General features: G+C 42.2%; 1 protein-coding gene across 7 annotated transcripts in view; it reads right to left on the bottom strand.

The window, feature by feature from the left end:
• Positions 1–755: 755 nt before the first annotated feature.
• Positions 756–27874, bottom strand: part of atxn1a (ataxin 1a) — a 470336-nt gene continuing 443217 nt past the window's right edge. For 6 of the 7 annotated variants that reach the window (XM_072509608.1, XM_072509607.1, XM_072509606.1 and 3 more), the window contains one exon: positions 756–4925. In XM_072509608.1, coding sequence (XP_072365709.1) covers positions 4395–4925 — 531 coding nt within the window. In that variant the 3' untranslated portion in view covers positions 756–4394. The remainder of the gene's footprint in view (positions 4926–27874) is intronic. The other variant, XR_011947847.1, reaches the window with a different exon arrangement.

The following is a 27874-nucleotide window of genomic DNA, read 5'->3' as shown; positions in this document are numbered from 1 at the left end:
CTAGGGGATTTTCACAGTAACTTCATTGCAGTGTTAATGTAAGCCTACTTGTGACAATAATAAAGATTATTATTAGAGTGCTCTTTCGGAGGGTTGGTGCAGACTCGATAGGCCTAATAATCTTCTTCTGCACTGTAGGGATTCTATGATTCTAAGCATATCTCGTTTGCAGCATGGTGGCCAAAACTGTATTTTGGTCAGTGCACTGTAAAAGTCTTTGTGTAACTTGTATACTTACAAGTGCAAATGCAACGTATTTCCACCACTGTTTTTATTACAGCATTTGAAGTGCAGTTTCAGCTGAAAGGAATGCAGCAGCTTAATTTGTGCACTGCAAAGATAATGACCAGCTTTTTTTTTTTTAAAAAGTGATTTTGTTTGAGGGATACATATTGGTCAGGAAACTTAATTCCTAGGCTCGCAAATGTTTTTACAAAGGCACTGCAATGTTAAAAGCACTTTGTCTCCTTTTTAAAACTGGCTTCTTACACAGTTCCAAGTTTTACACTGCAATCCTGTGACTTTTCGTTTTCTGTTCTTTATTACCATTTCCTCGAAGTATATGCCATATATTATAGAACTTGGATAGCAATAAATTGGTATCACCGCGAGTGAATGCAACCCTGTTGTACTCTTGTGAACAATAATGAGACCCACCATGTGCTCCATAACTAAACTGCGGTGTCTGATGAGGCTGTGAAGTCAAGTGATTGATATAAAGTGCAGCAAAAAAAATAGAACTGGAAGCAAGCAACTAGAGGAAACAGTTGCGGTTGGCACTGTTATTTTATTAGTACGAGTATACTGAAACAATAAACTTGTACTGGTATACAGACAATTTCTTTAAAACAAAATTTGTTCAAAGTCTGGATCAAATATTATCATAATAATGAAATAACTTCTAACTAGAAAACCTGCAAGCACCATCAAAGAAAGGGACCATAAAATTCAACAGACCCGAGTGTATCCTACAAATAGACACACCACGATTAGAAAATAGAATATGAATTCTTCCATTTGTATAATTGTTTAAAAAAAGCTAGTGCAAGTACAATATTGTACACTGGAATTACATAGAATACGCACGTGTACGGAAAACGTCCCCCTTTCACAATGAAAGCTCTTAACTATGTATTTATGCACTGAAAAAACTCTCTCATCATCAGTAAGGTGCAAAACATTTTTCCTGCCTCCATTTTCCTGCATCTACTGGCCATTGCCATTAGGTGACCACAGCTTAGTCAGTCCATGAAGAAAACAAAAAAGACAATTGTAGCCTCTAATTGATTCTCAATGGAAGACATAAAACTTTCAATAGGTACTAACAACCAAAAACATAGCAAACTCAGGAGCAGCAGTTCATATTTGGGAACTATTCACAAACTGGCTGCACGTCTAAAGCCTCTTTGTACAGTACTTCATCCTCTCCACAGCCTGAACAGATCAATCTCCTGGACATTACAAATTAAAATGTACAACTAAATTTAACCTTCAGCTTCTTTAATGGTTTCCCCCCCTCAAATATATTACAAGGTATGAAAGTCAAAGCTAGTTTAAACAGTATCTGAGCCTTTTAAAAACTGAGTAACCTTCCACCAACATTCAAATCTCCATGTGCAATAGGTTCATGTTACCTGTACTAATCGATATGAGTGAGCCTTCACTGTTAAACCTTTCAAAAGCAGTTTGCTTACAAGTTTCCAACAAGATACAGTGCTATGATGATCCGATCAGTAAGGTAACAATATTTGAGGCTAGGTCTGTTAAAAAGAAATTAGGCTTCAGAGTTAGTGAAAGTGCTGCTTCCGGTTACATCAGTGTTCCACATGCACACCAGCCCCATCCCTGAGTAAGAGGTGCGAAAGGGTTCTACAGATCTCTCCAATCATCCTGTCCAGACAAATTAAAAAGGTGTTGTAGGTGGAAATCTCTACTATTATAGGAACAGTCATTAAATATGTGTAACTGTCTAAATACAGGTGGGATTACCCTGACTACCTTTGTGTGAGTTCTTGTTTTATTTTTGTCCACTACAAACTTTAAAAAAATCGCCTGCTGTCAGTTAACTATTGCAAATCAGACTTTGTAGAGGCACATGGCTGATCTGGTTATACTGTAAATGAAAAAAGCTTTCCTTGCATTCTGATCCAGCTTTATTTTATTTAAAAGGAGGCCAGGGACTCAGTTTAAAAAAAGGCAGCAGTACAATGATAAGCGAGAAATGCAAATAATATTTTATCAAATGTAAGCTAAAAGATATGAACTATCAGACTAAACTTGGCACTTTGAACAAAAGGTTACTGCACAAGCAAACAAATTCAGAGTAATAGGCGGTTGGATCAAATGATGTTACCTAGCATTTTTATAGAACTGGAATTCTTACTTATAAATCAATAAAATAAGTAGCTGAATTGTTCGCATTGCGTCTGACTATTTCCTGTAGTGTTTCTTAAGCAGAACCAGTCAGTCAGTTAAATGAGTCCCTGCTTCCATGCTGGGGGAAAGAAAATCACCTATTTAAATGTATAGTGGTACTGATTATTTTATCTAAAATCTCATATGTATTTCTACTCCATTGTTCCTCCATTTCAGTTACCTCTTACCATCTATCATTAAGAAAAATAAAATAATGTGACTGCCCTGAGCAAGTTAATGAGAGGGCTAATGCATTTACTGAGCAGAAACTCCATTTTATCATTACCAAGCAATGTGAATGTGCAATATACTGAAACCTGCCCAGCTATTTTGGTGCATCGCCGAGAGGTTTAATCATAATGAACTTCTGCGATACTTGAGCCTTTTGTCTCACCAACCCCCTGCCGGCCCACCTCCCCATTAAGATGTTGAAACAGCTTTGGAATACAATCTTAAAGATGCAAGTGCCAGCTAAAAGCCAAGAAATTAGAGTTTCCAAAGCTCGCTAAACTTCTAGTTACTTGCCCAAGTTAAAAAAGTTATCACCCTCTGTTCACTTCCAAGTTTTCAGTTTTGTATGAGAACCTGTTACGAAACAAAGAGTCATCAAAAGGAGCCTTTGTTCATTTTAAATACTGCATTTTTGATGAATGACATTTTAAGTGTTTTTGTGTTGTGCTTCAAAAAGCACTGTGCATGTCAAACTAAAACATTCTAATTTAAGCTCTACTTGAAGATGACGGAGAACACAAAGATTTGAATGAGTAAAATCCTGTACATTTCTCAAAAATCATAAGATATCACTGGTGTACACTGACATTCATGTGTAACATATAAGTAGATAAACCATTTTTATTACACTATTTGAAACCATGTTCAATTTTGAAAAATCTGCTATTGAGGAGCTTGATATCTTTTTAAAATGGCAAGTTACCGAAACCAATTACCGAAATCCTTCTGAGCTTACTTAAGAGAGATTCATTTCATTAGATATGATAGACTTATGAGTCAACCACTCAACATCCCATGAAACAACACTGTGGGAAGGTCCCAATGCTAAGGCAGGCCAAACAATGATCGCTACATCTTTTTTTTTAAGTTTCCCCTTTTTCAAAAAAAAAAGGTAGAGAATAAAACAACAACTGACAGATTCACTGCATGATTGTTGACTCTCAAGGTGTGCAAATTGCCAAATGCTTTAAAAGTACAACAGTTAAACACTGGATAACCCTAGTTTTCTTTTCCAGCTTTTGTTTCAACTTTCTGGGATCTTTTCCCCTGTTTTTGAAGCATTACATTTAAAAAGTGCTTTCTGATCAAGCAGTCTTCAGTGGACTACTGCTACCATACATAATCATTCACACAAGAATCAAGATAAATGATTCTCATTCTTCCAAACAACTTGAATCAACAATTCGTTCTAGACAACATCATTCTTCAGTTTCCTTTTCCTTTAAAGTTCAGTATCTAGCTCTATATGGATGACAGCGTTTACAGATAATACTAAACTTGTCATTTTGGTATGACTTTGAGCATTCAAACCAGTTACCCAGTAAATCAATATTACTGAATTGCAAGTGCTTAAAGACCATCCTGTCACTTTGTTGTGTTGCACAACATTCAAGTGAACATGGGGGAAAAAAAAGTGGCACCAATCATCACTAAATATGAACTGAATTTTAAAAAAAAACAGTACCAGAGAAGACATTAATGGATTCTAATCATGATAGGAATAATCCTGGTGAGAATTTTCATAAGAGCATTCAATAAACAGTGAACAGTCAGAGCTATGTGGAAAGAACATAGTTACCAGTCTCCTCCTTAACACCATTTGAAATTATTACAACATGTTATTAACAAAAAAACTAAAATAACAAGCAGATAACATGTAAATACTGGGTTTTTTTTCTAGCTTTAAGTCTACAGTACAGTATTATAGATTTAATTTTATTTGAGCTTCCGCCGCTCCCAAAGTGCCTTCACTTGCCTAGGTTGGACCGTCCTTCAATGCAAATCTTAACCTCCTGAGGAATGAAGGAAGGCTTGGGAAGATTCAATGGCTGCTCTTCATCTGCCTTCTCTACTTTTCTTGTTTCGGGAGCAGACCACCTCCTTTTCCTCGTTGGAGGCCTCCCGGCCTCTGTTTTGTTGAGCCAAGACCTTGCAGACTGTATTGTAATGGTTTCAGAAAACTTCAGTTTGCCATTTTCTGAGACAACTGGTACACTTCCCTGAACAATCCCATTCTCTCGCTCCAAGTGCCGAGGCCTGTTCTCAGATATACTATAATTCTTTGGGTGCTTCAACAAGACACCAGTCGAGTCAATAGCCTGTACTTTCTTTATAGAGCCATTTTTCAGATTTTTCAGTGTAAGAGATATGCAAACGTCGCCAACAGAAAGTTTGGAACATGGCAAACCAAAGAGTTGAGAGGTTCTCTCCGGGCAACATGATGACCAGCCTTTTCCAAAAACAAAAAAAGGGTGCTCCACCAGAACTTCAACACTGACCTGGAAATCAAAATCAACATTGTAAGTCTTCATCTGTTTAAACGCAACATACAAAACATGAGCTTCATTAATTATACAAGTCTATTTGCTATTAGCAGCTGACAAAAAAAAAAACCACAATAAAAGAAATAGAAATGACAATCACTGATTAGATATCAAAATGCAAGTTTTAGATATCAGAATGAAAGTGAGCATTTGGAAAGAAATAAAAAACAAGACACGGCGAAGGAAAGCTTACACTAAATACACCTGTACATGGCTACACCGAAACGACTATTTACTCTGAAAAATAAATGGGCCCAATTAGTGTTATTTGCTTGTAATACTGATGGGTCACAATCCACAAGTGCTGCAGGTGATTGTAAATTAAGGCACTTTTAAGCATGATTTTAAAAAACTGCCTGTAACTTCTGGAATACTCCACCCCTGGTAAAGGAAGAAAGACCATGTTCAAAACTTCTACATCACTTTTACAGTTGAGCATTGTTCAACTGCAAATTTGAACTTTACACCTTCAAATTTTGGTTTGTTCTGCAAGTACAAAAGCACCAATCGTGGTTTTTAATCCACAGTTTTATGAAGAGTCTGTTTACTGTTTTCAAGAAGTGTCAACAATGAATTCGTTTGACATATCTACAAACTCATATCCTTATGATGTTGGTGTGTAATCATGATGTACCTAATTCCAACAACTTGTATTTATTTAGCACCATTAATATGTAAAACACCAGGAGTGGTGGGAAAAAGAGCTAAAATAGAAGATTGGGCACAAACTTAAAGCAATAAGGCTAAAATAGGATGGCCAAAAATTCAGTTGCATTAGTTTTAGTAAGGATTTTAGAATTGAACCGAAAAATTGAGGGAGGGAGGAAAAGAGAGCAGTACTGAAGGAAGGTTGTTCCAATCGTGGGTGAAGCATGGAGGTTTGTGATGTTCAAACTGAAGTGGTCTGGTTGGTGACAAAACCGCCATATTGTTATGGACAGATTTTGTGTGGCCCCTTCCTGTCTGTAATCAAGACGGTTGTCTGCAAGTCCTCACCCTCAAGAATAATTTTTCTTAATTTGAAATAAACTCCAGCAACAGGCTTTTTGATGATTTCAAAAATAAAGGTTATTTATTACACTGACTTGCCTCAGATGTTTGAAACTTAACGGGCGGGATTCTCCGAAGCCGCGCCGGCTGGGAGAATCGGCAGACGCGCCATTTTTTCATGCGACGCCGGTCCGACGGCAGCGCGCGATTCTCCGAGGTGCGGAGAATTGGCGCCGTTCACGCCGGCGCGTCGCCGGTCGCTGCCTGTTATCGGACCAAGCGGCCGCGCGTAAATGGCTTAGTCCTGCCGGCGCCGTCCACACCTGGTCGCTGCCGGCGGGTACTCGTCGCGAAGGCTTGGGGGGGCGATCTGGGGAGGAGGGGGGGCGGGGGGGGGGGGGGGGGGGGGGGGGGGAGGTCTGGCCCACGATCGGGGCTCACCGATCGGCGGGCCGCCCTCTCCACCCCCGGGCCTACTTCCTTGTGCGACCGGCCCCAGAACCCCGGCGCCATGTTGGTGAGGGGCCGGAGCGCTCCGCGAGGCTACCGCGCATGCTTCGATTGGCACCGGCGCCACTGCGCATGTCATCATTGGCGCCAGCGCAATCGCACGGCGCCCAGTTCGCACTGGGATCTGCGGCTGGAGTGTCGCGAACCACTCCAGCGCCGTGCTGGCCCCCTGTAGGGGCCAGGGTTCAACGTGGGTGCGGCCTGTTCACGCCGTCGTAAAACACGATGGCGTTTGCGATGGCGTGGGCACCTGCCTCCATTTCAGAGAATCCCACCCAACATCGTAATCAATCATCTCACTCACACAAAGATTAGATGCAGGTGAAGCTATAGCCATAACTATAAAAATGGAATGTATAACTCAGACTTTAAATTGATGCAGGCCTTTTTAGCGGAGTTGATACTTTAGTTGGATTGAGCATCTATTAGAAGGAAAGGATTCTCATGCAGCTGCAAAGCCTCTTGCAGACAAATAGCCAAGGGATTGGTTCTCAGGTGGACTTGGAAGTTGGAACAAGTATGGTACTTTGGTTTCACTCAAAGACTTTCAACTATGATGGCTCAGCCATCTCAGATGTTTCTTGGGGTTTCAGATGTTTCTCTGGTGGATTTGTTTTGTTCAGGGTTTCTTTAAACCACAGTCCCTGTAAGTTAGTTTCAGTCATATGACTGCATTTTATCTCTGTCCAAATCTGAGCTTGCTCACCATGGCATTCAGAGGCCAACAGTCTGGAAATCCCACAGTCCTTAAAACAATAAGATATCTAAACTTCACAGATGGATATGAAGGACCTTTATTCAGATTGATATTTTATTAAATATTGGCCACAGAATCAAATATTGTCCAGCAGTTTATTACAATTAAGATTCACTAGTCCGACTTCTGGGATGGCAGAATTGTCCTATGAGGAGAGTGAGGAGACTGTACCTGTATGTTAGAGTTTAGAAAAATGAGAAGTGATCTCACTGAAACATACAAAATTCTTACAGGGCAAGATATATTTAGGAAGTATATTTCCCCTGGGAGGGGAGTGGGGCAGAAACCGCAGTGGTCTAGAACCAGGGAACACAGTCTTAGAATAAAGGGTAGGCCATTTATGACTGAGGTGAGAAGGAATTTCTTCACTCAAAGGCTGGTAAAACTTGGAACTTTTTACCCCCAGGGACTGTGGAGGCTCAGTCATGTTCATAGTATATTCATAGGTTTCTAAATAGTAAAAGCGTCAAGAAAATGGCACTGAAGTAGATCAGCCATGCAGGTTCAAAGGGCTCCAATTTCCTATGTTCAAGTGCCCATAGTCACATATTAGATTGCAGCTACATTAACAGGGTATGTGGCCACTTTCACAAGTATGGTCTTACAGTGCATAATGTAAATATCTTCAGCTCATCCTGAGCTTGGCAACAGAGTGGTAAAAGCTGCAATTAGGCTTAGTTGGAAAATTTAGTTCTTTCAGTAATGACCAATGTCGATAATAAATGAAAAAATGAAAAAAGTACAAACAACAGACATCTATTGGGTGTTAGAAAACTCTAAAGTATCCTTGGCTGCAACACAATGAATGTTACTTCATGTACATGGCAGAAGTAAATACATTTCTTGACCAGTTTATCACCGAGACCTGCAGTCTTTACAGCAGTACCAACAATTTAAGAAGACAGCGGTTGGGTGAACAAATTGACAAGGGAGGAGGTTCAACCATTTGGTATCAAAGTGAGATCTTTCATTCACCATTCACAAGATAGTCTGCAGTCACCATTCATCAGAATCAAATGATTTTGTATGACTGACAACTTGGGAAGATAAAAGCAAGATGACAAACAATTACTGGGCGTGAAGAACTGAACGTCACGATACATTTAACTTTCTTATGTAAAATTACACCACAAAAATAAATTAGCAGATGGCAAAATAAATAAGTAACTAATCATGTAATGCCCAACAAAATAGAATGGGTGACAGATAAGTAGAGTCAGTATAATTAGCAAACACATGATGTACAGTAATACATGGGATGTGGGAAAATTGACATCTCTCGCATTTATTTTCTCAAAGTTAAGACAATGGATATATTACTTTGGTAATACTATACAGTTTTAATCTTGTGCTTTGAGACCAGTACTTCTTCAGAAATAATTTATGCTGTCGGTGGGAAATATAACCAATTCTACATCATAGCAGTCAGAAATATGTTTGGCATTTCCAGATGGCTCTGCTAACACAGAACAGAAATGACCAAGTCATCCCCTTGAGGCAAATGTCTTATTTCAAATCTATGTTAATGCCTGGACTTTAAGAAAGTTGCACTGATTGATCAATAAAACCAAAACAAATTTGATGCTACAACTGGTTGGACAGTAACAGATCATTGATTAATCTTCCTTATGACTTTATAAATCAAAAGAGAACAAGCAGCCAAAAGTACTTGGAATCAAACCCTAGAATTCCTACAGTGCAGAAGGAGGCCATTGGCCCACTGAGTCTGCACTGACCCTCTGAAAGAGCACCCTACCCAGGCCCACTACCCCACCCTACCGCTGTAACCCCAACTAACCTACATATCCTTGCACACTAAGGGGCAATTTTAGCACAGCCAAACCACCTAACCTGCACATCTTTGGACTGTGGGAGGAAGCTGGAGCACCCGGAGGAAACCCATGCAGATACGGGGAGAAAGTGCAAACTCCACACAGATGGTCAAGCAAGGCCAGAATTGAACCCTGACGCGGTGAGGCAGCTGTGGCAACTAGAGGTTAATTAACTTGTGAACGGAGTTGTTTTTGCATGAACTCGTTGCATTGCAAGAAAGAAAAATGAAAGTATAGCAAATGAGTTTTGATACTTTGGGGTGAAGTTAACCAACACAATGGACAACACCCCCAAACAGCAAACCAAAAGCGAGCATGACTGCTCTTGAAGTGAAAGCAATATTTGACGAAGTGTGGCATCAAGGAGCCTGGGCAAAACTGGAGCCAATGGGAATCGGGAGGGGGAGAATCCATTGGTTGGGGCCTTACCTAGCACAAAGAAAGTTGGTTGTGGTCAATAATTTCAATTCCAGGACATCACTGCAGCACTTCCTCAAGGTAATGTCCTAAGCCCAACCATCTTCAGCTGCTTCATTAATGGTCTTCCTTCCATCATAAAGTTGGAAGTGGGGATGTTCACTGGTGATTGCACAACGTTCAGACTATTCATAACTCCATGTCCATATGCAGCAAGATCTGGACACCATTGATAAGTGGCAAGTTACATTTGTGCCACAAAATTGTCAAGACAATACCTGCCTGCATCAAGAGAGAATGAAACCATCTCTCCTTAGATTCAATGGTATCACCATCGCTGATTTCCCCCCACAACCAACATCCAGGGGGGGTTACAATGACCAGAAGCTGAACTGGACTAGCCATATAAAATCAGGACAAAGGCTGGGAATTCTGCGGCGGGCAACTCACTTCCTGATTCCCCAAAGCCCGTTTACTATTTACAAGGCACAAACCAGGAGAATGATGGAATACTCTCCATTCCCCTGTATGAATGCAACTCCAACAGCACTCGAGATCATCACCATCCAGGACATAGCAGCCCGCTTGATTGACACTCTATCCACCACAAACTACTCCCTCCACCTCTAACGCACAGCACTAGCAATGTGTGCAACCTATAAGATACAGGGCAGCAACTTACCAAAGCTCCTTCCAAACCTGTGACCTCTACCACCAAGAAGGACAAGGGCAGTAGATGCATGGAAACACAACCACCTGAAAATTTCCTTACAGGTTACACACCATCTTGGAACTATTTTGCCCTTCTTTCACTGTCGCTGGGTCAAAATCCTGGACCTCCCTTCCTAGCAGCCATGGGTGTACCTGCACCACATATTCAAGAAGGTGACTCACCACCACCTTCTCAAGGGCAACTGGGGTGGGCAATAAATGCTTGCTTAGTCAGCGATGCGAAATCCCATGAACAACTAAAAAAGGTAGTGCGAGATTGCCATCATTTGTATGGTCGAGCTTACAAGTTAGAAGAGTAACAAGCTCTCTTTTCTGAAGGCAATCAGAAAATCAAAATATGTTTTTGTAACAATCCGAATATTTCCATGGTTATTTTTCTCATGCTAGCTCAGAAATAACCAGGTTTCAATTTCAAAACTTGCCAGAATAGGATCTGAATTCACGACCTGTGGTTTTCTAATCCAGTACCATAACCACCAAGAACAAAGAACAAAGAACAAAGAAATGTACAGCACAGGAACAGGCCCTTCGGCCCTCCAAGCCCGTGCCGACCATACTGCCTGACTAAACTACAATCTTCTACACTTCCTGGGTCCGTATCCTTCTATTCCCATCCTATTCATATATTTGTCAAGATGCCCCTTAAATGTCCCTATCGTCCCTGCTTCCACTACCTCCTCCAGTAGTGAGTTCCAGGCACCCACTACCCTCTGCGTAAAAAACTTGCCTCGTACATCTACTCTAAACCTTGCCCCTCTCACCTTAAACCTATGCCCCCTAGTAATTGACCCCTCTACCCTGGGGAAAAGCCTCTGACTATCCACTCTGTCTATGCCCCTCATAATTTTGTATACCTCTATCAGGTCGCCCCTCAACCTCCTTCGTTCCAGTGAGAACAAACCGAGTTTATTCAATCGCTCCTCATAGCTTATGCCCTCCATACCAGGCAACATTCTGGTAAATCTCTTCTGCACCCTCTCTAAAGCCTCCACATCCTTCTGGTAGTGTGGCGACCAGAATTGAACACTATACTCCAAGTGTGGCCTAACTAAGGTTCTATACAGCTGCAACATGACTTGCCAATTCTTATACTCAATGCCCCGGCCAATGAAGGCAAGCATGCCGTATGCCTTCTTGACTACCTTCTCCACCTGTGTTGCCCCTTTCAATGACCTGTGGACCTGTACTCCTAGATCTCTTTGACTTTCAATACTCTTGAGGGTTCTACCATTCACTGTATATTCCCTACCTGCATTAGCCCTTCCAAAATGCATTACCTCACATTTGTCCGGATTAAACTCCATCTGCCATCTCTCCGCCCAAGTCTCCAGACAATCTAAATCCTGCTGTATCCTCAGACAGTCCTCATCGCTATCCGCAATTCCACCAACCTTTGTGTCGTCTGCAAACTTACTAATCAGACCAGTTACATTTTCCTCCAAATCATTTATATATACTACAAAGAGCAAAGGTCCCAGCACTGATCCCTGTGGAACACCACTGGTCACAGCCCTCCAATTAGAAAAGCATCCCTCCATTGCTACCCTCTGCCTTCTATGGCCTAGCCAGTTCTGTATCCACCTTGCCAGTTCACCCCTGATTCCGTGTGACTTCACCTTTTGTACTAGTCTACCATGAGGGACCTTGTCAAAGGCCTTACTGAAGTCCATATAGACAACATCTACTGCCCTACCTGCATCAACCATCTTAGTGACCTCCTCGAAAAACTCTATCAAGTTAGTGAGACACGACCTCCCCTTCACAAAACCGTGCTGCCTCTCACTAATACGTCCATTTGCTTCCAAATGGGAGTAGATCCTGTCTCGAAGAATTCTCTCCAGTAATTTCCCTACCACTGAAGTAAGGCTCACCGGCCTGTAGTTCCCGGGATTATCCTTGCTACCCTTCTTAAACAGAGGAACAACACTGGCTATTCTCCAGTCCTCCGGGACATCCCCTGAAGACAGCGAGGATCCAAAGATTTCTGTCAAGGCCTCAGCAATTTCCTCTCCAGCCTTCTTCAGTATTCTGGGGTAGATCCCATCAGGCCCTGGGGACTTATCTACCTTAATATTTTTTAAGACACCCAACACCTCGTCTTTTTGGATCACAATGTGACCCAGGCTATCTACACCCCCTTCTCCAGACTCAACATCTACCAATTCCTTCTCTTTGGTGAATACTGATGCAAAGTATTCATTTAGTACCTCACCCATTTCCTCTGGCTCCACACATAGATTCCCTTGCCTATCCTTCAGTGGGCCAACCCTTTCCCTGGATACTCTCTTGCTTTTTATGTACGTGTAAAAAGCCTTGGGATTTTCCTTAACCCTATTTGCCAATGACTTTTCATGACCCCTTCTAGCCCTCCTGACTCCTTGCTTAAGTTCCTTCCTACTTTCCTTATATGCCACACAGGCTTCGTCTGTTCCCAGCCTTTTAGCCCTGACAAATGCCTCCTTTTTCTTTTTGACGAGGCCTACAATATCACTCGTCATCCAAGGTTCCCGAAAATTGCCGTATTTATCTTTCTTCCTCACAGGAACATGCCTGTCCTGTATTCCTTTCAACTGACACTTGAAAGCCTCCCACATGTCAGATGTTGATTTGCCCTCAAACATCCGCCCCCAATCTATGTTCTTCAGTTCCCGCCTAATATTGTTATAATTAGCCTTCCCCCAATTTAGCACATTCATCCTCGGACCACTCTTATCCTTGTCCACCAGTACTTTAAAACTTACTGAATTGTGGTCACTGTTACCGAAATGCTCCCCTACTGAAACATCTACCACCTGGCCGGGCTCATTCCCCAATACCAGGTCCAGTACCGCCCCTTCCCTGGTTGGACTGTCTACATATTGTTTTAAGAAGCCCTCCTGGATGCTCCTTACAAACTCCGCCCCGTCTAAGCCCCTGGCACTAAGTGAGTCCCAGAGGACCTTATAACTCCTGTATTTTTAGACACCCTTCAGATATAATTTGGTTTGGCTTAGCGAGCACCCTTGTGCAACCATGTTTCTGAACACCATATTATGCATAGAAACCTAAAAAGCAAAGTACTGAATATTACAGAGAAAAACAGGTCAAACTTGTTTAGTATCAATTTGCTTTTCCAATTATAAATAATGTGACTGTGTTCTGTTTGCATTCAAGATTCTGCTTAAAACATGCCTCTTTGATGAACCGTTTGGTCACCTCTATTTTCTTATGTGGTTTAACATCAAGCATTGCCTTACAATGCCACATTTTACTGGAGAATTTACCACGGCTACATGAGAAACAGAGCTGAGCCACGGAGAGAGTGAGCATGTGTGGGAGGTGGGGGAGGCAGGAAAAAGTGGCCAGGCCAAGGCATGAGCCTGTGAGAGGGAGATGATTGATTTACTTAAGTGATGAAGATATTTATACTCCAGTAGTATAGTAAACAGAATTTTATATGTTGAATTAGGTTGTAAAACAGTAGTCTTACTCATTTCAAATCAATGCAACATCCCCTATAGAAGCATAAGGATTTCAAGCTGCAAGGTTGCTCACTGCGCCACATCTACGTTTATACAAACTGCATTACTCTCAACTTGTTGACCTGTCATTTCTTTTAAATCATACAGCTTGTAACAAATTGATGTTAGAAGTTCTATGCACAACATGGATATATTAGGATGCTGTACTGCAAGGTTGATATCCATGACATTCCATACAATAATACAAAATCTCTGTCTCTGCTGGGAGGGTAGAGGGAGGTAGATGATGGAAGCGGAAGAGAGGAGGTTTAGAACATGCTGGGATGTGTGTAGATATATCTTTTATTAATCACCTTAAGCTAAGCTGACAGGGTTTTTACAAGTTGGCTCCTTGATAGCTCTCTTCATCTGGGCGTGAGACCCAAGCAAAGGGGACACAGATATGACCCAGAACTGCAGACATGTTGTACAAGGCCGCTAGCTTGTACCCCTGAATGGTCAGTTGGCAAGCTCCCAATATTGGCCATATCTTTGAGAGACAGAATGAGCAATGACTAAACTTTAAATCAGATCAAAATAATCCTGGATTTCATTTGTATTCCTCTGAACAGCTGTTTACAGAGAGCAAGTCACAGAAGTCATGAAACATGCAGCGCAACTACCAAACGCAGATATGGGCGGGATTCTCCGTCCTGCTGCGCCACATTTCTGGTTCAGCACGCCGGCGGGATTCTCCATTTCGCCGGCTGGTCAATGGGGTTCCCCATTGTGGGGCAGCCCTACACCGTCGGGAAATCCCCGGGCTGCCGGTAAAACGGAGTATCCAGATGGCGGAGAATTCAGCCCATGATATTTGTGGCAAGACTTGAGGTAAGTGAAAAAGTTCTGAGCACCCTTTTTGCACAATTATTTTTAAACATAACTATCTTCTAAAGGTACATGAGTTTAAACGTATCCAATAAGTATGAACGTCTCAAGTCTGATAGTTTATGCTGAGTGGGAACATGACAATTGGCCTCTCAGCATCGCAGTTATGCTCGAGAAAATCATTTGTTCCCAAAATATGTTTTTCTACAACTTGCTGGACGTGTGCATTTATGTCGGGAGAAGGCGGCATTTCATTTTAGACACTCAATTATCTAGGATTAAGCATAAATAACGGTCACATGGATGAGAAATCAGACGGTAACCGTCATCTGTGGACCATATCCTAGCTCAGGAGCTGAAGGAAGAAAATTGCAGAGAGAAAGATGAAAAAACAGTTAAATATACAGTAACTTGCAGCTTATTTTAAATTATCATCAAAAACATTTATTTCTCACCATCTGCATTTTTCTGCTGTGCTTATATGAAGCAACACACTGAACCCTAGAACAGTTGCAATATCTGTGGGCATCACCAAGCCTACAGTACAATTCACATTTCTTACACCAGATCAGCCAATGTTTTGCTTCTGAAATTTCAGGAAAACTCTATTTAAACATGGGTGCTATTCTAGAGCTTCGAAACTATCAACTGAAAATAAAATCAAGCATCATATCGCAAGCAAAAAACAGGGGCAAAATTCTCCCCCAACGGCGCGATGTCCGCCGACTGGCGCCAAAAACGGAATGCTCCGCAGCTTTGGGGGCCGAGCCCCAACATTGAGGGGCTAGGCCGGCGCCGGAGGGATTTCCGCCCCGCCAGCTGGCGGAAATGGCGTTTGTTGCCCCGCCAGCTGGCGCGGAAATGCGGCGCATGCGCGGGAGCGGCAGCGGCCGCCGAGTTTCCCGCGCATGCGCAGTGGGGAGAGTCTCTTCCGCCTCCGCCATGGTGGAGGCCGTGGCGGAGGCGGAAGGGAAAGAGTGCCCCCACGGCACAGGCCCGCCCGCGGATCGGTGGGCCCCGATCGCGGGCCAGGCCACCGTGGGGGCACCCCCCGGGGTCAGATCGCCCCGCGCCCCCCCCCAGGACCCCGCCCACGCCGCCTGGTCCCGCCGGTAAATACCAGCTTTGATTTACGCCGGCGGGTCAGGCAATTTCTGGGTGGGACTTCGGCCCATTCGGGCCGGAGAATTGAGCGGGGGGTCCCGCCAACCGGCGCGGCCCGATTCCCGCCCAATCTCCGGTACCGGAGACTTCGGCGGAGGCGGGTGCGGGATTCACGGCGGCCAACGGCCATTCTCGGAGAATGATGCCCCAGAAGTGAGACATGACTCAAATGCAACAGCATGTAATTGTAAAGTCAATTTCTAAATATTAAAAGGGCATTTTTTGATGTTGGGAGAGGGAGATTCCACCCAGAGTCAGCAGCCATTCCTTTTGGTTAAAATTTGTAAAACAGATAGGCTTGGGGTTTCTGCAAAGGTCCTGCCTAGACAGAGTCACAGTTTGAGTGGGATAACAGATATAACATGAAAATTGTGGAATTTAAAAGTGAGTAAATGCCCATAAAAATTTACATTGGAGTGAGTTCCATGATCAATGTTGGGAAAACCATATTTTCACAAACTGGATTTTTGTTTTAAAATATGGAAAGACAGTATCATTTGGTCACTTGGATTTTCCTTTTTTAAAAAGTAGGGTCTGCAAGTTCACCTTTGGACTGGGAGCAAGCTTCCCTTTTTCAAAAAATTCACCTGACCAGATGGTGCTTGAATAAGCTGTGTGTGTGTTTTGAACAGCAATCACTTTAATTGATGGGGGGGAAAGACTGATAAAGGCAAAGGCTAGTGATTTACTGGAAATCTCTTGACAGAGAAGCTTTAAAATTTGGGTCTGTTATTTTTGAAATCAGTGTGTTTGGGGAATAAGCCAAGGAAGGAAAGCTGCCCTATCTCGCTCTCTCCCTGTCTGGCCTGAAATTCCGTGTGTGGATTCCATCAATCTGCAGCTAAAGAATCTTCATCTGTGCATAACTTGTCTGCATTTAGAAAATTGAAAAGCTGAGACGGGAATAATTTATTCAGCTCTAAATATTGAGAACGTGCGGACATCTACTGGGTCTTCACACAAGGAAGCTCCAGATCTACTGTACCAAAACCCTTACTCTTTATTTTATAAAGCCTATCCTTCAAAGCCCATCGATGCAAATCTTGTTTGTCATGTGCACCTGTGTGCTGGGGTCTTTTAAAAAGGGATAGTTATACTTCCAGAGAATTGTGTATTCCAGTGCTTGCAAATTGTTTTTTAAAACGTTTGTCTTATAATAAATCAATCATTGAGTTTATTGAAAGAAGCCTGGTTAAAGTTGCTTTTATTCTGGGTCTAACAATAGTAAAGATAAATAATTGGCCATTTTGGTGATTGAATTAAACCTTCAAACCACTGGTACAACCCGAGGAATAGTGGGGCTAGATAATCGGTTTACTCCTCCACAACACTTTTACACTGACCTCTACGTCACCACAACCGCTCCTGACCCCTCCACTGTCTCCAATTATTATCGCTGCTGTGCAAACATCCAGTACTGAATGAGCAGAACTTCCTTCCAACTGAATATAAGGAAAACAAGCTTTACACCATCCACACTCCATCCCACTGCTTGGCAACCATCCTAAACTGAACTTTGGTGACCCAGGGATGAGCTTCTTACCACATTTGTGTGCTTTGCTAGGACCATCCATTTTCATGTCCTGAATGTGTCTGCCTCAGCTGATCTGCTGCTGAAACCCTCACCAATGCCTCTGCTACCTCGAGACTTGATTATTTCAATGCACAACTGGCCACCCTCCCGTCTTCCACACTCAATAAACTTAACTCTGGCTGATCTTTTTAAAAATGCTTTACTCCGTTTGGTCACGACACCCTGGGCTAGTGAGCAGTCAATTCCAGCCCCACTTGACTCGGAGTCACAAAATAGAAAAATGCCTGAAATCTTTGGCCCTTGGCTGCCCAACAATCACAGCCATCAGGTTTGTAAATGTAAACACAATTATTGTTTATGTTTAACAAGAACTATAATGAAATATGCAGCAGATACAACTGGTTACCCATTATCTAATTCCTAATCCCCTCTACTTCACACACACGGCAGACAAGCACGGAGGGAGGAGAGGGATGAAAATTATAAGGAGAAGGAAAAAGAGTCTTTGTTACAGATGGTTGTCTTTAAGCAGACCATCAACGTAAGCTTTCAGATCCAGGTCTCTGTTTGTTTGCAGCCTGTAAACAGCCTGTAATGTGTTAAGAGCGAGCGAGAGAGAGAGCGGGTGAGCAATCATCCCACACAGGCAGGATCCAATCATCAACTGTTATAGGGCAGAATACGACCTTTTGACCAATTCATTGGCCACCAGCCAACCAATTGAACGGAGTCCCACCCCTTCTCTCAGGAGCCACAAAGTCTGGGTTCGGCTGTCCAAAGCTAGCAGCACCATATGTTGCAACTTCTTGAATTCTTCATTCTCTCTGCTGCTTGATTTATAAATACATGTCCATTAAGCATCCATGGATCAAAAATGATAATGGCAACAATAAAGGGGGGGGGGGGGGGGGAAGGGTATGAACAGGACACTTACACTTTCTAGAAGTTACAATGTCAATGCACAGCTTGGACGGGGCAAACCCTTCATCCATCTCTTTGCTTGCTCCAAAAACAAATTCAAATTCGAATTGAATCCAATTCACGGTGCCCAAAAGAGAGACATACAAGATCCAAAAGTCCTGTTTACCTAGCATTCCTCTGCTCACTGACCTAGATTAACTCTATTTGACCTCTATTTCAAAATGCTCACTGTTGGTTTTAAATTCTCCATGGTCTCATTCCTTCCCATCTCTATACCCTCATCCAGTCTTACAACCCAGAGATCTCCAATTCCGGCCCCTGGAGCTTCCTTGATTTTAATCACTGGTGACGATGCCATCAGCTCTAAAATCTAGAATTCCCTCCCGAAACCCCTCCACCTCTCTTTCCTTCTTTAATCTACCTTAAATCAACTTTGATCAAGCTTTTAGTTATCTGCCTTAGTATCAGCGATATAGCTCAGTGTCAATGTTTTTTGAGAATGCTATGAGATGTCTTGGGACATTTAGCTACATTAAAAGGGATATATGAACGCACAAAGTAGTAGCTGGTTCAAAAGTCAGTTCTTCTGAAGCAGCCTCTGCTCATAAAGCTGCTCATGCTCCCAGGGCGGGATGTTGATTTTCTGCTGATTCTGCTCTTTCATCTGTGCTCATTAAATTGAAACTCAGAGTTTCAGGCACATGGCAGCCATGGTCACATTAAACCATTGTTAATGACCTGCAGCTACAATAACCAACCATCCACTGAAGTCTCACTCAGGTCTACTTTCTTACTCATGTTACGATTACTTTAAATACAGTCAATTGATCTGCCCTTGGGGCACAAAACCTATTATCAGCAATCATATATTTTTATTAAAACAGTAAAAAATATATATAAGGCCAAACGGTGCAAACACTAATTTTGTGTTGGAGAAACAGGGTACCCTCCCCTCAGTACCAACGTACGGGGGGGGGATACTCTGATTATTTAAAACAGTTCACAACAGGTTTCTACAAAAAAAACAAATGGTACAAACACTAAACTTTGCGCTGGAGAGACCAGATGCCCTCACCTTGTTGCTGCAATTGAAGAACCAACCAATTATTTGAACAAATTTCCAGTTTAAATGAGCTTAATACAGCAATCTTGAATTAGTCCCTGGAACACTGGCCATGTCCCAGTCAATAATAGATGACAATTGATAATATTGATTGACTGCAATGATTCATGAGATTTTATACACTGGGTGTAAGCAATGAGTGAAGAAGTGTGGACATAACTTTTGGCAAAACTGGCTCAATTTCCAGATTCTGCTCAGGTCTTAATGTCAATGTTATGTTCCCAATGGATTAACAGAGATTTATTGTGGATAATAAGAACTTTGAGCACTGCAGGGTTATGGACTTTTGTCTGTCTTTTACTCTTTTTGTATGATTTTTCTTCTCAAAAGTTTTCTCGTGAATTTTCTGTGGTGCTTCTGGGGTTTGGGCAAAACTCGGAGCTGGAGTTTGTGGAACTGGGCAACAAGCAACAGAAGGAATAACAAAGATACATCTATTCCCTTTGCCATGAAGTGTAGCTCAGCACAGGGTCTGAATAGAATAGTGAAGGAACTCCATGGCATCATCAGTGACCCAATTCCACTGTCCCATCACAAAGGATTACACAGTGCAAATTCCAAGGATAAGTAGTACTACGCTATTAATCTCAATCAACTAGATTGTCTGCACTGCTGAAGTGAACCAGTGGAACTGTACAACCTGGGGAAGACGATTGTGATAGGGTGTTCATTACTATTTTTTAGCCGTCATACTTCATTCTATGAATGAAGCTGATATATCTCAATGTTTTAGACCACTATTTTTCATACCTTATTTCCTGGGACTCACTTTGGCCAACTAGCTGACCTTTGGGACCATGTGACATTTGCTAATATCCTTATTCAAAGCAGTGTTTGGGACACCTGCAGCCAGGCCTGTGGCACCACAACTGGTTCTCCTGTACAGCAGGATCGGGCCAAGTCCAAGCGACTGATAGTAGGAGACTCGATAGTCAGGGGAACAGGCAGGCATTTCTGTGGCCGCAAGCGGGGTTCTAGGGTGTGTGTTTCCGCTCTGGTGTCAGGGTCTTGGACGTCTCTGAACGGCTATAGGGCATCCTGAAAAAGCGTAAATAGTCAGATGTCATTGTCCACATTGGTACTCACAACATTGGCAGGAAGAGGGAGGAGATCCTGCAAACTTATTTCATGGAGTTAGGTCAGGAGCTAAAATGCAGGACCTCTAGGGTAGTAATCATAGGATTACTCCCTGTGCCACGTGTTAATGAGGCTTGGAACAGGGAGATAGTACAGTTGAACACGTGGCTAAAGAGCTGGTGTAGGAGGGAGGGCTTTAGAGATAGGGATCACTGAGATGCCTTCTGGGAAGGTAGGATCTGGACAAGAAAGACAGGTTGCACCTGAACTGGAGGGACACTAATATCCTGGGTGAACCTTGGTTAGGCCACATTTGGCGTATTGCGTGCAGTTCTGGTCAGCACATTATCAGAAGGATGTGGAAGCTTTGGGGAGAGTGCAAAGAAGGTTCACCAGGATGTTGCCTGGTCTCGAAGGTGTTGGCTATGAGGAGAGGTTGAATAAACTAGGATTGTTTTCAATGGAAAGGCGGAGGCGGAGGGGAGACCTGATAAAGGTCTACAAAATTATGATAGGCATAGACAGGGTGGACAGTCAGAGGCTTTTTCTAAGGGTGGAAGTGTCAATTACAAGGGGGCACAGGTTCAAGGTGAGAGGGGGACGGTTTAAGGGCGATGCGCAGGTTAATTTCGTCATGCAGAGAGTGGTGGGTGCCTGGAATGCGCTGCCAGAGGATGTGGTGGAAGCATGTACATTAGCAACATTTAAGATGGGTACATGAATAGGGAGGAAATAGAGGGATGCAGACCGAGTAAGGGCAGGTTTTTAAAAAAAGTTAGGGCATCATGATTGGCACAGACTTGGAGGGCCGAAGGGCCTGTTACTGTGCTGTACTTTTCTTTGTTCTTTTTAAAGTGTTCTTGCCCCAGACAAGGGAGGGAAAATAAATGATCTAGTTTTCCTGTTCTTATTCAATATCCAGTAGCCTCTGGTATATTGAATTTATGTCAACAGTGAGTGAGGACAGAATCAAATATGCCTGTGATGTCCTCCCATCTATAAAAGTTCAGTCAAGGGTCACACATGAAGGATAGTTTCTCATGAGATTTACTGGAGGGCTGCCAACAATTGTGAGCCTGTATTCACTGTGGGACACTGCCTCAAGTAAACAAAGAAGTGAAGGAAGAAGACTGAGCTGAGGAGAACCAAGAACAAATATCAGGGTAAGAGAGCCATTTGAGATTTGTGTAAATAAAACAGCCATAAACCTGAAGATAGTCTTATTAAAATCTTGATTTAGAATTGGCTTTGATGCAATTCAATTATTTGATGCAAGCTTATTCAACTTCAAAGTACAGTATTGGAAACAAGTGCCCCAATATTGATGCATGCTGACAACACTAAAACTGGCCCACAGACAACTGACAAACTAACTCAGACATAATGGGCATTGAAAAAAGTTCTCAAATATTCATAATGTTTTCAGATATGCAAGTACACACACACCCACATAGGGCTGAGCTTGGTGGTGAGTCCCTGATAGTCTCTTTCTGTTTCTTTCGGCGGCAGGATGGTCTCCAAGAGGGTCGTATGGTCCTCTTGATGTCACCCACCAGACCAGTGTTCTGTATCTGGGCAGAACACATGGGGTCCATGTCCAGAGGGGTGGAAGTGCAGATGGACCACAACTGGGCAAACTCTTGGGCCGCAGCTTTGGGCAACAGAGGTTGAGGAATCTGTCAAACGTTTCAAGGCACATGATTTTAGAAATGGAGCCACTGCCAGGAAGGGGTTGGTGGGTTGGCGGGAACCACGTGGCTTACAGGAAATCCTTCAAATCACTGCTCCCTCCAGAGGACTGAATTGACATTTTAGGCAGGATTATCCCTGCAGGCTTCTGAATGCTGTTGTTGGGAAACTCTGCATTAGTGGCAAATGGATTCAGAACACAGTGACCCTTAGCCCCGCAATCCACAGTTTGAAAAACTTTGATTTAGACTTCAATGTAGGAGGCATGGTTAAGGAGTTTGCAGGTAATACAAATATGGCTGTGATTGATACCGAGGAAAGTAACTCTAAATTTCAGGAAGGTATCAATAGACTGATCGTGCTGAGCAGAAAAGTGGTAACTAGAATTTAATCAAGAGAAGTGCATTTGGGGAGGACAAATAATGCAAGGCAACGCACAATAAATGGTAGGAGACTAAGTATACACACATTCACTCTGTGAGCAATGCAATTGGAGCTCCACAAGTCATATAAACTATTATGCAAGATATTATTCCTCCACCCACACAAACTTCCTGTCAGCATTTACCATTTTGAATTCCTAAGTCACCATTTATAATGGGAACTGCCTACGTAAATTAGCCACACTCTCCCTCCAGCGGTACTACGATAAAGGAAGAAGTCAAGGCCAAGTGCAGTTAGGTGAAGCAGGATTAGAGGACAGGATTTAATTGAATTGGGAGCATAAGAACATAAGAACTAGGAGTAGGCCATCTGGCCCCTCGAGCCTGCTCCACCATTCAATGAGATCATGGCTGATCTTTTGTGGACTCAGCTCCACTCTCCGGCCCGAACACCATAACCCTTAATCCCTTTATCCTTCAATAAACTATCTATCTTTATCTTAAAAACATTTAATGAAGGAGCCCCTACTGCTTCACTGGGCCAGGAATTCCATAGATTCGCAACCCTTTCGGTGAAGAAGTTCCTCCTAAACTCAGTCCTAAATCTACTTCCCCTTATTTTGAGGCTATGCCCCCTAGTTCTGCTTTCACCCGCCAGTGGAAACAATCTGCCCGCATCTATCCTATCTATTCCCTTCATAATTTTATATGTTTCTATAAGATCCCCCGTCATCCTTCTAAATTCCAACGAGTACAGTCCCAGTCTATTCAACCTCTCCTCGTAATCCAACCCCTTCAGATCTGGGATTAACCTAGTGAATCTCGTCTGCACACCCTCCAGTGCCAGTACGTCCTTTCTCAAGTAAGGAGACTAAAATTGAACACAATACTCCAGGTGTGGCCTCACTAACACCTTATACAATTGCAGCATAACCTCCCTAGTCTTAAACTCCATCCCTCCAGCAATGAAGGACAAAATTCCATTTGCCTTCTTAATCACCTGTTGCACCTGTAAACCAACTTTTTGCGACTCATGCACTAGCACACCTAGGTCTCTCTGCACAGCAGCATGTTTTAACATTTTATCTTTTAAATAATAATCCCTTTTGCTGTTATTCCTACCAAAATGGAGAACCTCACATTTGTCAACATTGTATTCCATCTGCCAGACCCTAGCCCATTCACTTAGCCTATCCAAATCCCTCTGCAGACTTCCAGTATCCTCTGCACTTTTTGCTTTACCACTCATCTTAGTGTCGTCTGCAAACTTGGACACATTGCCCTTGATCCCCAGCTCCAAATCATCTATGTAAATTGAGAACAATTGTGGGCCCAACACTGATCCCTGAGGGATACCACGAGCTACTGATTGCCAACCAGAGAAACACCCATTACATGCAGGCATAATTCATTATCCATTTATTATAGTCCATACATTCTTTCCAATTTCTATGTCCAAATTTATAATAGAGACTTGTGTATGATGTAAACGTCCAACATAGAAATAGATCCTCTAGCCTGTGGTGGAATTGCTGGTGGCGGGGCAAAGGTGTAACTTCGGGCTCGATTCAACTAATTGAGAACAAGTCTCATAGCGAGCGCGCCGAGAAACACGTGGCTATACAACATGACTCGCATTGTAAAAGGAGCCTCAACGGGGAACACGCGGCTGAGGCCGCACACCGTTTTGTACACAGGAGCTCTGCTCAATATATTTTTGATATATACAAATACACATTTGTGGTTTTATGCTTCGCTGCATTTTACAGGGAGACTTTTTGGTACAGGGCACAAAGGATGTGTAACTAAGAATTATGTCAAACATGTATACGTACTTACTCCAAAATCAATTCAGGTGCTGTGCAGCAAAGAGGATCAGAGACATATGTCTGCATATTCTACAACTATTTACATTAGCACGAGGGAGGTAGAGTTGATTTGCAACAAAAATAAAAGCATATTTATTGCAAATACTCACATTTCTACTGTATATTTTACTTTTGAGAGGATTTGTTATGTGAAGGATAATGTTGCAGAAGGAATAAACAACAGATATGACACTCAACTGTACATTTCTAACGCACCCTGTAATATTCTTCAAGTCAGCTGTCACCCAGTTATGCATTTTCAACACACAACTTTCCATCATTCATCCTTGTTGTACTTGACCTAATCTCTGGTAGAAAATAACCTATTCAACATAATGTGTCCAGTGACTTCTGCCAAAGAAATAAATGAATAAAGTATCTGGGCCTGCTGCTGCAGACAAATAGGTTTGATTTTTCTGCTGACCTCAATTGTGTTGCTTTGGAAAAGGAGATACAGGAAGTCAAATCTTTTGTCTTGGGTATTAAGACCATGCAAGAAGCCAGAGAACCATGTCTCATCGGCAGTTGGTGAATGACTGAGTAGACAGGGTAGAGGGATTGGAGGGATTGATTGAGTGAGTGAGTGTGAGTGCATACTCCATGACATAATCCAGTGTACTAAGTGTTAGGTAGGGAAGTTGAGACAGAACAAGATGGATTACAAAGGGCATATCTTACGGGTAATACAACAGGTTACATAACATAGAAGTGTGTACAGAAGTATTTTATGTTTATCCTCTGATGATTTTTTAAAAACTTCATTAAACTGAAAGATGTTAATGCTGAGGACTGGTACATTTTTCTATTTTGGGAATGTAGAATGATCATCAATTATCCTCGGGTTAGGCAACATGGGTTAGTTGCAGAGTGAAGCTTTGTCCAGTCTGCACAAAATGCTTGAACGCTATGCTGAATATGATAACTAGATCTTCTGCACCAGCTCTCCTGATGGCATCCAAGTGAGTCTGACAAATGAATGCCAATTTTGCAATGTGAATTTATCCCTGTGGAAATTCAGTTTAGGCCGCTGCTCTAACTTACTTTGTCAAAGACCATTTGACTTAATTCAATCCCAGTTCTGGTAGTCGAAAGGGATGCATAATAATCCACTGGATCAATTCAGTACATCAATTCAGATTTAGGTTATCTGCCTTTAAGTGTGCAGGAACTGTGGCAGTCAACATTAGTTCAGTAGTTGCATTTTGTGCCTTTTATATTTTAAAAAAAGGACATAATCATCACATATAAACAGCCTTGGCAACAAATCTAACAACCCCAGGTTTGCAAGTATATCAGACTTTTATCACTTATGGAAATATTTCAGTGAAAAAATATTTCCAGTGATATATGCTATCAGAATAGCAATGTGCCATTACAGGTAGTTTCCACAGATTTTACTGGGCTGGAACAAACAAAAAGTTAAAAACGTATTGCAAGAATCATAAATAACCTTGGAATGTGACAACTTAGGGGTCGGAAAACCACCTACATGTCACATGGCAAGTTTTCCCACTACAACAGCCTCTTTCTTAATAGATAAGCAATATAATTCTTACAATGGGTTTGTACCAGCTTAACAGGCTACTTATCAATAAAGAGTTTAGATAGTCTTGTTTGTATCTCTGGGTGATAGGAAGTCTCTTCTACTGGAGTGGTCATGATATCAGAGGCTCTGGCTAATACTCTGCTGTTAACAAAGTAATATTCTGGCAATTGCTACTTCCTTCATGTAGAGTAATTATTTTTTGAATAGTTTGAGGGCAGCACAGTGGCAAGCAATGCTGCCTACGGCGCTGAGGACCCGGGTTCGAATCCCGGCCCTGGGTCACTGTCTGTGTGGAGTTTGCACATTCTCCCAGTGTCTGCGTGGGTTTCACCCCCACAACCTAAAAGATGTGCAGGAAAGGTGGATTGGCCACGCTAAATTTCCCCTTAATTGGAAAAAATAATTGGGTACCCTAAAATTTTTTTAAAAATAAAGAAAAAACATTTTTTGAATAGTTTGCCCCATACAAGAGCAGATTCAAATTGAATGGTTCGAAGAACAAATTGCCAGTGACTCATAAATAACAACAAAAGCCAAGAGGCCGAGTTCCTGCCTACTACCAAATATTTGCTTTTTTTTTTACAAATAGCTCAATGCCATTGCATGTAGTGAGTCAGAGGAAACACTGGAAGTTTCAGAGTGATGGAGGCGGGGTGAAATAATAAGAAATGCATAGTGATAGTGTTTCTTTCAGTTCAAATTTTGAGCCACTATGGGCAGTGAGAAAGTGGCTTTTGATTGTTCCCTAGGATTCACGTCAAATCAACATTTTTGGGGGGTTGCAAAGTATAACAATTAACGATGAAAAGACTCAAAACATTCATTTCCATTACAAAAGGAAGCTTTTTTGGCCTATTGTACACATTGGCCCCGATTCCTCAACTCAGGGAATGGCTATGACTCAGTGTCATAGAGTCTCAGAGTCAGAAAGTGATTGGTCAAAGTCCCACAACAAACATGGACCACAAAACCCTGGATGATTCTCCGGTGCAGTGCTGAGGGAATGCTGCACTGACAGAGATATCACCTTTCAGAGAAGACTTTAAAACTGAGGCCCAGTCTACTATCTCAGATAGATGCAAGAGATCCATAGGCACAGCAGGGATGCTCTCCTGGTCAGAGCCTAAGAGAGAAATCATGGGTTTCTCCTGTTTCCAGACGCTTTATTTCACCTCTTTCTTCCAACATTTAGGTACTTAATGTGATCAAGTAAACTCTTGAAATGCTGCCTTTCATTTTATTTAAAACAAAGAGGTTAAAAAAAAGTCAGTCACAATCTCACTGAATGGTGAAGCAGACCCAATGTGCCGAATGGCCCGTTTCTGCTCCTACATCTTATGGTCCTCGTTCAAAAAAGTGTAAAGGTAATCCATACAACTAACCATAGGCCAATCAATTTTGTCGCTGTGGTGGGAATGCTTTTAGAAATGATAATTCAGGACAAAGTGAATAGTGACTTGACTTGGGAAAATGCTTATTAATTCATGAAAGTAAGTATGGAATGGTTAAGGGCAGATCATATTTAACTAACTTGACTGGAGTTTTTTGATGAGGTAGAAGAGAAGGTGAATGAGAGTAATTTGTTGATGTGGTGTACGTGAACTTCCAAAAGGCATTTGAATAAGTACATCACATAACAGGCTTCTGAGCAAAGTTAGAGATCATGGAATAAAAGGGGGCCCTGGCAAAACAAATGACGGTTTATAGCAAGTTTCCCAGAGATCCGTGTTAGGAACACTGCTTTTTTTGTTATGTACTAATGATCTAGGCCCTGTTGTACAAGGCACAATTTAAAATTTTACAGATGACAAAAATTGAGAGAAGTATTGTGAATTTTGAGGATAATGTAAAACTTCAAAACAGGTTAGTGAAATTGGTGTGCAGACGGCAGAGATATATGAAGTGATTCATTTTCGTAGGAAGAATGAGGAAAGACAATATAAAATGAAGGAAACCATTCTAAAAGGGTTTCAAGGACAGAAGAACCCGGGGGCATGTGTGGAAAGCAGTAAATAAAACTTGCAGGATCCTGG

The sequence above is a fragment of the Scyliorhinus torazame genome, chromosome 6 (genome assembly GCF_047496885.1).
Source record: "Scyliorhinus torazame isolate Kashiwa2021f chromosome 6, sScyTor2.1, whole genome shotgun sequence".
Lineage (NCBI taxonomy): Eukaryota > Metazoa > Chordata > Chondrichthyes > Carcharhiniformes > Scyliorhinidae > Scyliorhinus > Scyliorhinus torazame.
Note: the sequence above shows the minus strand (reverse complement) of the source record. Positions and strands in the feature narration are given on the sequence as shown.